The following is a 15,456-nucleotide window of genomic DNA, read 5'->3' as shown; positions in this document are numbered from 1 at the left end:
ATAGAATATAGTTTTCTTAATTTAAGTACATATATTTACATTTTCTTAATGTCATGTGCCACAACTCATTTGATCTTCAGTCATTTATGTTTATTTAGTACATCAAATCTAGTCTTTAGAAGGTTTCTAAATTCAGATGAATATTCATAAGGTTATATGTTGCCTGTTGTGGACTTTTGTTTTAATTCTTTTCAACATTAAACAATATTAGCAATTGATAGTCTGTTCCTCAGTCAGCCTGGGCTTATTCTAACTGAAGAGCTTGGACTTTGCTTATCCCCACTGATGTAGTCAAGTTGTATATTTAGTTCAATATCACTCATAACTCATTTCCATTGAGCCAGAACTGACTGATAGTTGACCCTCCAGTGGGTTTTAGGAAGCTGTAAATATTATTAGAGGTGATTGCCCATATTTTTCACATGGAGCCTTTGATGAATTAGAACCATCAGAGAAGAGACACCTTTGGGTTAGCAGCAAAACTTTTTATGGGCTATGACAGCAGAGCTTCCTAGTTAAACACAGGTTTTATATTGTTACAAAAGGTGTTTGGTGTGGATAAAGAAGTAGTTTTGCAAAAATTCCATCATAAGACCTAACTCCAGTGTTATTTCAATCACCATGTCCATATTTTTCAACTATTGATTCTTCACAGTAGATGGAAAAAAGATTGAGGTTGTCAATGATTTAATTTTATTTGAATTTGCTATCAACGCCCATGGTTAACAGTTGTCAAGAAGGTGTTGTGTTGGGGATATCGTCCGTCAAGGACATCTTTAAAATGCTACAGAGCAGGAATGTCAGTATAAAAACTAAAGTGCACCTGATCCAAGCCCTAGTCTTTTCAATTGCTTCTTATGCACCTGAAAGTTGGACAATAAATAAAGTCTGACAGGAGAAGAATTGATGCCTTTGAATTATGGAGTTGGAGAAGAGTATACAATATTTCATGGACTGCCAAAAAAAACCAAACAAGAGTGCCCATAGAGGCAAGGGTGGTGAAACTTCTTACATACTTTGAAAATGTTTTTAGGAGCTGTCAGTCCTTGGAAGAAAATATCATCCTGAGAAAGGCAGAGAGTCAGAGAAAGAGAGGAAGACATTCAACAAGATGGATTGACGCTGTGACTGTAACAACAGGCTTAAGCATGACACACATAGTAAAGACGGTACAGGGCAAGGTTTTGATCCACTGTTCAAATGTCTGCTCTGAGTAGTAGTTGTTTAAATGGCACTTAAGAGCAACAACAACAATGAGTAATTATTGTATGTCTTCATGTGTTTATTGGTCATCTGCATTTATAATAGTCTTAACAGCAAGTAGACCTGAACAGGGGCTCAAGAATGGGGCAGTACCAAGGTAACTTTGTCACAATACCAATTTTGTGATTTCCTTAGGTCATGTTCTGCTTAGAGCAGGAATGGTGGAAATTACACAAAGTGTGGTAGAATTCTCATCTCTGTAGGAAGCCTGCATCAAATTTCAAGCCCAAGTAGAGTCAATCCATCTGTCAACGCATGTGTAGGGTCAATCTACCTGTCAGGGAGGTTTGTGTATTGCTATGAGGCTGAAGAAGTTGTATTAGGTCTTCCTAAAATGGATTATGAAGAAAGGGAAAGAAATTTACTTCTCAAAATCAGCCAGTGAAAAATCCGTAGAGCTTCTCTATGCAACCTTAGAGAAAGAAGTGTACTCTGGGTGGGGGTTGGGGAGGAAGGGATGTGAGAATTGTGTACTAATGAAGGAATTTTTTTTCTCTTTTTCTCTTAGGAGGGGGGAACGAGCTGGTGGGGAGGGGTAGGCAGGGAGAAAAGTGCGGCAATGAATGAATGGAAATCCAAAACCTCTGTAAATGTCTATTAAAATTAATAATAAAAAAAACAAACAAAAAGAACCTATTGGAAGGTCAGCTATGAGTCAGTTCTGACTCAACAGCACACAACAAAAGCAAAAATAGCATTAGTCTCTATTAGACTAGTAAAGCAACTTCAATTTAAGTGTTACTATCTTGTTATTAATTATCTAAAATCATGTGACAAAGCTTACATTTCAATAATTTAATATGCATAGGCTTACATGTTGTGATCATTAACTTTGTGTGACTGTTTGGCCAGACTTTGATGCCCAGTTGTGTAATCAAGCTGTGGTATTGATGTTTATGTGAAGATCTTTTGGAAATGCTATTAATATTCCTAATCAGTTGCCTCTAAATAAAAGGATTTGCATTAAAAAAAAAGAAAAATCTGTAGAGCACAAAAGTATGACCCAAACTTATCACGTGCTTGGCAGATGACTGAATTGTTCTTGTTCTGTGCTGTAGAGTTGTAACCACTCATAGCTGATTCTCCAGTGGATTTTCAGAGTGTATAAATTATGTGGCAGGAAGTTGCCCATCTTTCTCCAGAGTAGCATCTAGTAGATTAAAAATGTGTGTCTTTAGCTTCTTCCTCCTTACCTCTAGATGTAGGAGAATGTATTTGAATTATAGTCATATTAATGAGTCTTCCTTCTATGCATATGAATGTCAGTTGGAACTCATCAGATACTTCATGAGCTAGAGATGTGGCAGTCTGATTCGATAAAGACCACTTGTTGTTGTTGATTGACTTCGAGTTGAGCATGACTCATAATGACCCTATGAACAAAAGGCCTGAAGCCCCTCTATAACTATTGACACTTATCAAAGATCTTAATTTCCAGAGTCATGTTGTTTAGGAAGTGTGGATGCCATTCCTGTTTCCAAACCTGTCAAGAATGTTACCCGTTGAGTCGCCTGTAATATATAGTGACCCTATGTACAGCAGCTCTGAACCCTTCCCTGTCCTGACTCAGTCTCACTAATTCTTACACACCAAGCCTCATTGCTCCTGTTACTGTATCAATACACCTCATCTGGGATCTTCCTTCCTGTGCTGTCTGTCCTCCCTTCCTAGCATGATGTCCTTCTCCAAGGACCAATCTCGCCTGACCATGTGCCCAAAGTAAGTGAGGCAGAGCTTCAAAATCCTGATCTCCAAGATGAGACTTGGTTCCACCCTCTCCAAGATAGATCTATTTGTTTTCTTGGCAATCCACGGTATGTTCAAGACTCTTCCCCAACACCACAACTCGAAGGCATCTATTCTTCTTCTGTCATCCTTAAGTCATTGTCCAACTCTCTGAAGCATAACAAGTAACTGAGAAGACCATGGCTTGGATTAGGTGCACCTTTGTATCTAGACTGACATCATTGCTCTTCAGTACTCTGGAGAGGTCCATGACAGCAGATTTCCCCAATGCAATTTCTCTTTTGCTTTCCTGACTTCTGGTATTAAGAGTGTTGATTGTGGATCTGAGCAAGCTGTAATTGATAACAACCTCAGTCTCTTCTCCATCTGTTATGACAACTGATTAGACTAATTAATTAACTACTAATTGACTACTACTTAGTAGTTAATTAACTAGTAGCTAATTGATGGTGCTAGAAGAGTAGATGAGGAGATTGGGAAATATACACTTGACTGCTATAGTGGTGTTTTGGGGCTTTTTTTTAACCCCTTTGAAATATCTACTGTGAATTGGGTGAAGATTTATAGAGCAGATCTGTTATCTAACCCACAATGCATACACAATTGATTGCAATTTGATTGCCGTTGACTTGCAATCACCACCATGAATCCTTATTAACTCCACTTTTCCCTTGTGGTTCTTGTTTCTGTGAATTCTCCTCTCACCACTCTTCCTGGCTTCGAACTTTGTCCTTGGGCAAATGCTGTCCTTTTGGTTACAAATAATTCTAAGAAGCGCTAAGAAGTTCTAAGAAGTGCACTTGTCTCTAGTTTATTGTTCACCTTACAGATCTGCTTCTTGTTTAACTGGTTCTCTTTTAACCTCAGAAGGTTGATTGAAGGAGTGTTTACCTGCTCAGTGTTGTTGACCATGTAGAATCTGTCTATAGTTTGGTTGAAAATTAAGTTACAGGGAGTGAGTTTCGTTCCTGAAGAGTGACTAAGAATTATAATGTCCAAAGTTCCATTAGTCTTATCCAACCAGTGAGTCTGGTCTTTTCCTAAAATTTTTTTTATGGTTTTGAATTTTATTTTACATTGTTCTCCTACTCTATCTGGGACCTTCTAATGTAATCCTTCTCAGAGCAGTTGGTAGTGGCAGCCTGGCATCAGCTAATAATCTCAGGCTCATAAAGAGCGATGCTCATGTGGTTCATTAGCACTTCATACTATTTGTTCTTAGGTGGCATTGTTTTCTTTATTCTTTACTCTGAATGGGGACAGAAGCAATAGTTGCAGCTTAGAGAGTCACTCACAAGCTTTCTTCTGCTTTTCTTTTAAGCTGTATAGAGAGAAAGCTTATAGAAAATTGGGTTTCCATTAAAACAGTCACACACATTTTGTTTTATAACACTGAGTACAATTCTCACCCTGTAAAGCTCTCTTTTCATGTCTGTGCTGAGATTCTTATTCTCATTCCCATTAATTTTTGTTTCCTATCCCTTTCTTCCTTCCAAGTTTCAGCCTTTGACAATTGCTATTGTTTTGTTGTTTTATCATTGTTTATTTTAAACAATTGGGTTTAATTGGGTACTTCATTGATGTTATTCTTTATTTGGAGGCCTATTTATTGTTTGGTTGAACTTTGAAATGTGATGGTGAGTTCAGTTCCAGGACTGAAGGTTGATGAAAGGTTATTGTTTCAAGAGTTCTTTAAATTTCTATAACACAGTTATTGTTGTTAGATGCTGTAGAGTTGACTAAGACTCATAGTGACCTTCTGGACAACAGATATGCACCTTCCCCTAACATGTGCCGTCCTCGTCATCTCTGTCGTGTCTGAACCTGTTATAACACTCATGGTGCCAATTTTTCTTGTTGAGGATCTTCCTTTTTATCTAACCCTTCCCCTTTCCCAGCATGATGTGTTTTCCAAGGACTGGCTCCTCCTGAAAACTGGTCCAAAGTAGAATATGTACAACACCATCCTGGGCTCTCAGAAGCACCTTGGACTTGCACTTCCTTCAAGATAGATTTGCTTGCTCTTTTGACAGTCCATGGGATAGTACTCATCTCTGATGCCACAGTTCAATGGCATATTCTTATTATGTCATTCTTATTCATTGACTTTCTGATACATAGGAAATAATTTAAAAGACCATGGCTTGGATAAAGTTCATTTTCATTTTTAAACTGACGTCATTGTTTGTTAACATTTTGGAGGGATCCTTGACAGCAGATTTTCCCAATGCAACATATCTTTTCATTTCTTGACTGTTGTCCCCATGGGTGTTGACTGCAGATACACACAAAATGAAAAAATCTATCATGATAAGATCATTAAGTTGATTATCTTTTATTACTTTAAATCTTATTCCATATTTTCCTCACATTCAAATCTAGGACTTACTGCTTTGTTCCCTTGTAGAATGATCAGCAAAGACAGTCAGTCACAATCAAGATCTTTTGACCTCTGGGATGAGGAAATAGCAGTTCACCTATTTTATTGGTTCTTAGGATTACTTGTCTTTTATTTTCTCTGCTCTTCTTCACTCTAAATGGGAAAGACCAATAATTGTACATTAGACAACTGCTCAGAAGCTTTTACCCCCTCCACCACCAGCTGCTATTCCCTAAAACAGGACACAGAACATTTTTTGTGGACAAGGTCAATTTTATTCCACTTGACCTTAATGTCCCCTGAGATTGTGGTCCTGAGCTCCCTGTGCTGTCAACATTGATAGGAAACTTCCACAAATTTTCCAATGTCATATAGTTGTTAGCTGACAAATCAGGAATTGGAAACTAACGGTTAAACTTCACAGGTTGTGCACTAAACAACCAAGGGCTCAAGAAACAGGAGTATGGAGAAGACAGGGGTATGATCTAGGAATAGATCATTGTAGATTTTGAGGTCAATTATTTCTGGAGACTTAAGAAGAAGCTCTTAGAGGGCATGGCTAGCGGAATTTAGGTAAAGACTGTTGGAGTTGAGGAGGCCAAGAAAATGTGAGGTCAAGAGTTACCTAGGTCATCTAGCAGTAGCGCATATGTTCTAACATTTATCTATTCCTGGGTACAGTGTCTATTCCATTAGCAGACTCAGTGCTTTGAGCATATGGAGAATGTCAACCAAACTGGGATGGTTCACTTCCACTTCCGCCCTTTCTCCAAACTCCCTGAAGTACAAATGCTGATTTTCGTGACATTTTTGATTATGTACCTGGTCAGCATGAGTGGCAACTTCTCTGTTTCCCTCATTATATGGAGCCATCATTCTCTTCACACCCCCATGTACTTCTTCTTGGCCAACTTGGCAGCCCTGGAGATCTTCTACTCCTCGACCATCGCTCCTCTTACCTTGGCCAGTGTTCTGTCCCCTGAAAGGACTGTAATCTCCCTTCCTGGGTGTGGTGTCCAGATGTTCTTCTTTATCTTCCTGGGAAGTTCTGATTGTATTCTGTTGGCCATCATGGCCTATGACCGGTTTGTGGCCATCTGTCACCCACTGCGATACACTCTCATCATGAGCTGGCGGTTGTGCATTCAACTATCCCTAGGGTCTCTCGTGCTGGGCTTTACCTTGGCCATGCAGTTGACTGTGCTCATCTTCCAACTCCCCTTCTGCAGAAGCAAAGAAATCAGTCTCTTCTACTGTGATGTTCTCCCTGTCATGAGATTAGCTTGTGCAGATACTCGAGTTCATGAGGCCACTCTATTTGTGGTGAGTGTCACCGTCCTCACCATTCCATTCCTGCTCATCAGTCTCTCCTATGTCTTCATCGTGGCTGCCATCCTGAAGATCAGCTCTGCAGAGGGGAGGCACAAGGCTTTCTCCACCTGCTCCTCCCACCTCACTGTGGTCCTCCTCCAGTATGGATGTGGAAGCCTCATCTACTTGTGTCCCAGCTCCAGCTACTCTCCTGAGAGGGGCCAGGTGGTATCTGTGGTTTATACCTTCATCACACCTGTGTTGAACCCCTTGATCTACAGCATGAGGAACAGAGAGCTTAAGGATGCTCTTAAGAGAGCAATGATGAGGTTCTTGATTCCACAAACACAATGAGTACTCTGAATGTTCACCTGGAATACTGCTGGGGGAGACAAGTGCATGTACCAACTGACTGGTACAGAGAGGAGGTGACCAAGCAGTCATTGGCTTGAGACTTTTACTACTTCCTGGTTAAATTATTTTGAAAAGTTGTTGCTTGTTTATTAATTTCAAGTTCTTAATCTGTAGAATGGGAAATAAAATACCTGAAGGATAGAAATGATTTTGTTGATTCTAGTTGACACTGAGTGAGCATCTAATCAGATCAACCTATGAGTAACAGAACAAAACCTTGCCAGTCCTGTGCCATCTTAATGACCACTGAGTTCTTAAAAATGTCTTTTTGTGGTGATTGGGTAGTGTCTTCTAATATTGGAGGAGATTCTGCCATAGTTATGAGGATTAAGACACATGAAGCCAAAATGCTTTGTGATTTCTAATGTGACTTAGCACCGTGAATGTGGTTATTACCGCCTTCCCCAACTCATATTAAGCCTGATTCCTATGAAGCTATAGCTGATGCTGCTTCTTAGAAGATACTTGGATTGTACATCTGGGCAAAGGTGGAGCTAGAAATAAGATCAAATTAGGTTACTCCAATTACTCTTCCATAATTCCCATGGTGCAAATGCTGAGCTTGTGCTCTATTACAAGGTACTAGTCGACTTACTATGCTTTGTAGGAGAAATGAAGCTTATTTATTCCTCTACTTATTGATTATTTAGTGATTTATCCTTTCAACCTCTAGTACTGAAAGTTATTACATATTGTATACCTACTTGGGGTAGGTAGAGTGCAAAATGGAAATTTAAAAATTGTTCTCATCTTCAAATCTAGAAGTAGATATAGTTGGATTTAAGAATATAAACCAAAGCTACACTAAGAACAAAGTGACACAGTAGAGTGACATTTTTTAGGAGGTGCAATGAAGCAATTCAAAGCAAGTTTGATGAAAGGAGATAGTATTTGAAATGGATAGGCCTCTAGTATTGTGGGAATGCACACACGGGCATGAGGCCCTTTCAAAAAAGGGAGTCTTCTATTTAATGCCTCCACTGCAGTGTCAGCTAGGAATCAGTCCCAACTTAATGGTACATGATGATGACGACATATTGCAAGGAGGGACCAGTCCTTGGAGAAGAATGCCATGCTTGAGAGGGTGGAGGGACAGAGCAGGATAGAAAGACCCTCTATAAGGTGGATAGAATGAGTGTCTGGGGTAGTGGGGGTAGGTGAGTTGGAGAGAGTGAGATTGGCACAGAATAGAGCAGGGTTTAGGGCTATTGTACATAGGGTCGCTATGAGTCACAAGTGACTCAACGGCACATAACAACAATAACAATAACAACAACAACAACAACAACAGAGAACATCATTAATGTCAGAAAAGCTGGAATTCATCTTTATATTTCTCTTTCCATAGCTGTAAAAGGACAAAAAGCATGCTACTGAATTTTTCTTTCATTTTTGTCTGAGAAAGTATCATAAACCTAAAAAGCAGAAACCATGACTAGAATTGAATTTTCACCTTGTTCCTCTGAATGTGAAGGACTGAAAATAATTTCTTTGGTTCATTCCAGGACTTTGAAATGATTTTTCCTGGTTCAGTACCGTAGACAAAGTGAAATTGGATTGGATCTAAATTAATAAAATGTCATTCTGGACAAAAAACAGAATAAGGAAAGCTATTGATGGATGCTTTACTGGATACTTAATCTCCCTTCTGTAAAACAAAGGGAGAGAATGAATTGCATAGTTACCAATTGGTAAATCTGGAAACAATAGTGTCTTGTTCAAAAATGTCAGTCTGTTGACTGACATCATTGTGAATGTATGTTGATCTCCAAAGTATTGAGAATAATCAAATTTCCTCCATCAAATTACTGAAAAGGCTCACCTTTTCTCAGGTACTCATTCCAGGACCTGGATGCATAATTTCTTCCATTCTGATTTTCTTCTAGTACATCTACACTTCACAAATTTGAGCATAATCTGCCTCCATTGCTTTCATATGACAGAGATGTACCTACAGACTTGAAACCCTGGTTCATTCACAATTGCTGCACTTTCTATGCTCTCCTGAAGTATTCATCTTTTAATCATTATTATTTTTAGAGGATTTACCCTGTTGGGTAATTTTTGGAGAAATGAATGTTCTGTGGTCAAATGAACATAAAGAATATTGAGTTGATTGAAATAAACTGAGTATTTTATAGACTGCCAGAAGAACAGACAAATCAATCTTGGAAGACCTACAACCAGAATGCTCCCTATAAGTGATGATGGTGAGACTTTCCCCCATACTCTGGGTGTGTTATCAGGACTGACTAGTCCCTAGAGCAGTGCTTAATCTTCAGAAAAGAGGAAGGTCAGTGAAAAAGATAAAGACCCTCAATGAGCTAAAGCATTACATTGGCTGCAACAATAGTTTAGACATAACAATGCCTGTAAGGATAGTACAGCAGCGTTTTATTTTATCATGACCAACTCAGCGTCACTTGAGGATGAAAACAAGGCAGAATCTCCATTGTACATGGGTTCCCAACGAGACAGAAAACTCTCCTGTAGGTATCAATAATAATAGGGTTGAGGGGCCCTGAGGAGATACAAAAAAGAATTAATGAAAAAATTAAAAAGCCGTCTTACTAAAGGTTGATAAAATTAGATTTCTAGTTTTAATCAGACTCCTTCACCCTAGTTTCTTGGTCTCAGCAGACTGAAGCCTACTTTGTAGTTTCCTCACAGCTGACTTTATCTCTTGGTTCCTCAGCGTGTAAATCATGGGGTTCAGCATGGGCGTCATGACGGTGTTGTTGATGGAGATGGCTGTGTCCATGGGCAGGGTAATAAAGGGCCGGCAGTAGATGTAAATGCATGGCACGAAATGAAGAGTCACCACCATGATGTGGGAGGTGCAGGTGGAGAGCGCCTTGTTCCACCCCTCCCCCGAGTGTGAGCGCAGCATCACCAGAATGGCGGTGTAAGACCCCAGGAGCAAGAGAAACCACACGAGGGTCAGCAGCCCGTTGTTAGAGATCATGAGAAGCTCCAGAGTGGAGATGTCAGTGCAGGCTAGTTTTACCACCTGGGGCACATCACAGTAGAAGGCATCCAAGACATTGGGGCCACAGAAGGGCAGTGGGAGCATCAGAATTATCTGGACAATTGAGTGCACACCGCCTCCCACCCAGGAGGCCACCACCAAGCTCACCCACACCTCCCTCCTCATAATGCTCACATAGTGAAGGGGTTTGGCAATTGCGAGGTACCTGTCATAGGCCATGACAGAGAGGGAAGCTACGTCTGCCCCACCAACAAAGTGGTAGAAGAAGATCTGTGTCATGCAGCCATTGTAGGAGATGGTCTTCTTCTTTGATAAAAGATCCACCAGGAACTTGGGGACCGTGATGGAGGCATAAGCAATGTCCAGGATTGATTTGTTCCGCAGGAGGAAGTACATGGGAGTGTGGAGGCGTGGCTCACAGGTGATGGTGACCACGATGAGGGCATTGCCCAGCACAGATACAATGTACACCAGAAGGAAGGCTGCAAATAAGAAACGCTCCACCTCCTGAAAGGGGGTGAGCTCCAGGAAGATAAACTCCTTGATGATTGTGAGGTTCCCTTGGATCATGATGAAGAAGACCCTCTTTCAGCTCTGCTTTGAGAGAAGAGATGTCAGGATTAGAAATATCATGAGGTGGCAACATTATTTATGATCTATTATAAGACTAAAAGCATCCGGATTATCGTGACCACTTAGAAAAACAGGGGTAGAGCTTTCTCTTTTATGCACAGGACTTTTATTTTTTTCTTCTGAGAATCTTTACACGCCCCCCCACCCTCATTGGAAATATCTTGCATAGAGAATAAGAATTATCACACTTAACTGTTCTATGCCTTTATTCTGACTAGAGGAGATGCATAAACAGTGGTCCGTTTGTAATTTATCTTATGGCTTGTAGGAGTAATGTCTTTGTATGTCTATGAAGCTTTATGTGCTACCAAAGGTTTTTCATGTACGACGCACCATCTTGATTTTGCCTTATGATGACTATGTGGAGTCTACCAGGTGGTTAAATTTGCTTCTTTAAAATTTCCTTTTTAAAAATACATAGAGAACTTGAGGTTAAAGCTGCTAATGATTTGCCTATAGTTGTATATTTGCAGAATTGTTAAGTGACACGTAAAGAATTGGAACACACCTGATTTGTCTGAGATCACACATTTTGTACTGCACCATTCTTTCAGATGGCGGAGTCACAGGGTCTTTGAAAACCTAGTAGTTTACTGGTGTCTTGGGTGCATACTCATTGCTGTTGAGTTGGAAGACCTTCTGTGGATTTTCAGGAAGCTGTCAGACCTAGTGGAGGAGACTGTCCATCTTTGTCCTGTATAAGGTCCCTGGGGAATTTGAACCACTAGGGAGGTGCAATCTTTGGGTTAGCTGCTTTACTCGCTAGAAGTAAGACCTACGAGAGAGAACTTGTCTGGCTCAAGCAGTTGGCAGTTTGAGCAAACTTAGCATCTGACCAAAAAAACCCCAATAAAACAAAACAAAAAACCCCCCAAAAACAAAAACCCAACCAAAATACCTAGTGGACTTCTGTAAATAGCATAGCCTAGAAATACTATGGAGCAGCTGTATGCTGTAACAAATGATGTTTCCATGAGTAGGAAATGACGGAACACAATGAGTTTTATTTTTTTGGTTTTGTTAAGACCTAAATAGTTAAACAGCCTGAGTACTTTATCTTGATTTCCTCCCTTAGACAAAAGGGAAGAACCAGAGTCTCATAGCATTGCTCATGGTGCTTTTGGGACAGCTTGACCTTACCTTAGGCTTAAAGATATTTTATTTCCTTCTTTATGTCTATTCTTGTTTGAGAGGAAGCTTGCTAGTAATATTATTTTTAATACAATAATTTATATATTTTTTATTTTATACCATAATTGCCATTAATGTAATTAATTAATTATGCTACCTTATCAACCCCTTATTATGTATTGCTTTTCACTTTTCCCAGTTTATCTATACAAAGGTATCTTGAAAGTATGTGGACGTTATTCATGGTACATGAATGCATCATAGAAAACTAATCTTTAAAATGGCATAGAACCTCTCTTCTCACTTTAAGAGGGAACAGAAGACATTTGTTTTCTAGAGTTAGATTATAAATGGGTAAAGTAAGGAATTTTAACTGGGTCATTGACCTAAAGTCCAATAATTTTCCACCATCATTGTACTGTAGCAAAATAGTTGTTTTTAAATCACTATCCAACCTGCTGAGGACAAAACCCTTAACAATCAGAATATCTTTCTATACCAAGAAATTGAATATTCCAGATAATTGAAAAAAAATTCAAATAGATGAGATTCCATGAGGACTTGAAGAGAAAAGGCGATAATAGACATAGAATAGTAGTATTGAATTATATAAAATACAATGCATGTGATGATGGTATAAACCACAATTATATGAATAATTATCAGTAAACTAATAAAAATGAAATCTAATAGGAGAACATCGATGAGATGGATTGATACAGTGACTGAAATAAGGTTTGTCGGAGACAATAACATTGGCACAGGGTAGAGCAGGTTTCAGGGCTGTTGTACATAAAGTTGCTATGAGTTTTAAGAGACTCAATGACACATAACAACAACAACAACAACAACAACAACTGTTTATTGTCGTGTGCTGTTGAGTCAGAACCAACCCATAGCTGACTCTTCAGTGGATTTTCAGAGGCACAGTATCATGGGAGGAGATTGCCCATCCTTCTTACACAATACAATAGTAGAAAGTTGATATTAAAGTAGAAATGAAGAAGTAGAAAAAGAATGAAACATGTAGGCTGGGAAAATAAAGACTAAAGCCCTTTCTCTGGAATAGCATAATAGAACCTTCTTCTGCCTTGTACTAAGGAGTTGTGCTGTCAACTCAGAGGAAGTAGTCTGAATCCATAAACTGCTCTGTAGGACAAAAAGGGACAATCTCCTCCCAGTGTGATTTATAGTCTTTGAAACCCACTAGAGGGTCAGCTATGAATCTTTTTGACTTGATGGCACATACCAATTTCAACAGCATTCTTCCAATGTTGAATTTACATTAAAAAAATTTAAGATTTGGAACCCACAGATAGTCTCTTAAATAAAAATTTTTATTAAACATCTTGTATCCCTGATATTTGCACAATTAGAATAATTTCATTTCTAGAAGAAAGAAATATCTTTAAGAATTTTGTTATTATAGGTCCAATAGAAATCCTACTTTGGTATTTGACACCTAATAGCTCACATTTTAGAACTAGTATTAGAGAATTGCTCATTGACATTTAAAAATAACAGAAAATTATGTGAATGGGAGAATATATATGAAATCATAATATTGACTACTATAAAGAGATTTTGCTAGGAAAACATTTCAGAGTTGTATTTGAAAATGGGATCTATTAATTTTAAGCTATATTGATCTTCCGGGAAATATTTGTCCTACAGCCAAATTCAAGAGGGAACTCCCCTGGGAAAGAATGAAATTTCTCCTCCTAGGCAATTTGGGATGTTTAAAGGTTTGTCTCTCTTTATTTTACCTTTCCAAACACCCCAAAATCTCTATATAATTTGATTTCCAATTCAATTTTTTCATGCATAGTTTTTCTTATCTCTCTCTCTCTCTCTGTATATTGTCTCATTGTAAGTCTGTGGTTGTAAGATTTCAGCTTTTTTGTGGGATGTGATGGAGACTATATTAGTCACTAAGGCAGACACAGGTTTTCATATGTGCATGAAAATCAAATAAGCAGAGACTAAATTCACGAAGGCTCAGCCGAAGTAAGGCACGAGCTGAGAGAGCAGAGCATTTTTAGGAGAGAGGGATTGAGAGAGGGAATATGGAAGATAGAGGTAGAGAGGAGGAACCGAGAGTGAGACTAGTTAAATATACAGAAATTGAGGATCCTAGAAGTCATAAATTGTCCTATCCATTTTATATACTTGAGCTCTAATTACTATTTTCAAGTAATATATTACTCAACACCTCATAAATGCATTTTTGTGTGCATTTGCGATTACTTAAATAAATTCCTGGAAAAGGAATTTCTAGGTGAAATAGTATTTTAATTTTCCAATTTTAAACTAATAATTATGATAGTGTTAAGAAAGGATCTAATTCTGATTGTGTTTGATTATTTGATTTTTTTATAGGTAGATTTATTGAGCAGAAGTTAATTCAGAACTTTCAAACCTCATGAAAGTAGGAGACTGAAGACTTTGAAAACTTAATAAGAAATAAAAAGAGCAATTAGAAGAGAACACAATTATAGTAATTATTTTTATCAATCTTAAGATTGAGAAAAACATTATTAAGTATCAAAGAGTATTAGCATTTATATGAAGCACTGATATTTGCAAAGTAAGATTCAAACTCTAACATATTTGTGTCATGTCTGATTCATAGCTGACCTTCCACTGGATTTCTGAGGCCATAAGTAGAAAATCATTCTCCTGTGAAGCCAGTGGTGGATTTGAACTGTCAAAAAGGACTTTTTGTTACAATTTTAACTCCCTCCCTATGGACTATGCCATTAGAGCTTCTTGTTTCCAAAGTAGTGTCCATAAAAGAAAAAATAACAGAATTTAAAAACCTGGGCCATCAAGCAATGAAAACATAATATAAAATTTGTTTATTAAGTTGATATGTAAGAAGGTCTTAATTTATAAGATTTCAGTGAACTAAATAATTTGAAAGAAAAATGGAATATGATTCGAAGAGAAATGCAGTTGATCATACCATGGAACTAAGAATGTTCAACCACACTATAAATAAAATAGCCCCCCAATATAAATTAAACCTGTAATATCACTTCTCATCTAATAGAATGGCAAAGAAAAAAAGATTAATTTTTGGTATGTATGTGAAAAAAGAGAAATCTTCCTATAAGAGTTACAGGTGTAGAACTAGGAAAAAGGATCTCTAAAGATATAGGACAGTAGTGGGAAAATGTGTCAAAATTTAAAATTATGTAAACTTTTTGAGTCTGGAATTTTAGAAATGTATTCTAAAGAGTTAATGGAATACGTTACTTGGCCTTGTGGGTAGAAGTTGTGTTGCCAATCCAAAGGCAAGCCTCTGCTCTGCCTGAGAAAGATGTGCAATCTCCTCTTATATGATTTACAGCCTCTGAAAACCTCTGGAGAGTCAGCTATGAGTTGATTCTGACTCAACAGCAATGAGTCTTTTTATTAACATAAGCTGTATGTTGTGCCTCATGTAATTTTCTTTTTTTTTGGTCAGTTATCTAGAAGGTTCTAGACTATGACACAATGTCATATCAATCAACCAGAAAAATCGCATATGTTGTTTTTGATTTGAAGCAAATGATTTTCTGTGTTAAAGTGACTTATTATTAACATG

At 38.2% G+C, this 15,456-nt stretch overlaps 2 protein-coding genes across 2 annotated transcripts; one reads left to right on the top strand and one right to left on the bottom strand.

The window, feature by feature from the left end:
• Window positions 1-6,106: 6,106 nt before the first annotated feature.
• LOC102855319 (olfactory receptor 10V1-like) lies at window positions 6,107-7,054 on the top strand. The gene has a single exon (XM_006900435.1). The coding sequence runs from the start codon at window positions 6,107-6,109 to the stop codon at window positions 7,052-7,054; it is 948 nt and encodes a 315-aa protein (XP_006900497.1).
• A 2,674-nt stretch (window positions 7,055-9,728) lies between these two features.
• LOC102854917 (olfactory receptor 4D6-like) lies at window positions 9,729-10,673 on the bottom strand. Its single transcript, XM_006900434.1, has one exon. The coding sequence runs from the start codon at window positions 10,671-10,673 to the stop codon at window positions 9,729-9,731; it is 945 nt and encodes a 314-aa protein (XP_006900496.1).
• Between the last annotated feature and the right edge of the window lie 4,783 nt (window positions 10,674-15,456).

Source organism: Elephantulus edwardii, unplaced genomic scaffold (genome assembly GCF_000299155.1).
Source record: "Elephantulus edwardii isolate Elephantulus edwardi_28Jun2011 unplaced genomic scaffold, EleEdw1.0 scaffold00284, whole genome shotgun sequence".
In the NCBI taxonomy this organism is placed as follows: domain Eukaryota; kingdom Metazoa; phylum Chordata; class Mammalia; order Macroscelidea; family Macroscelididae; genus Elephantulus; species Elephantulus edwardii.
This window is presented reverse-complemented; position numbering and strand designations above follow the sequence as displayed.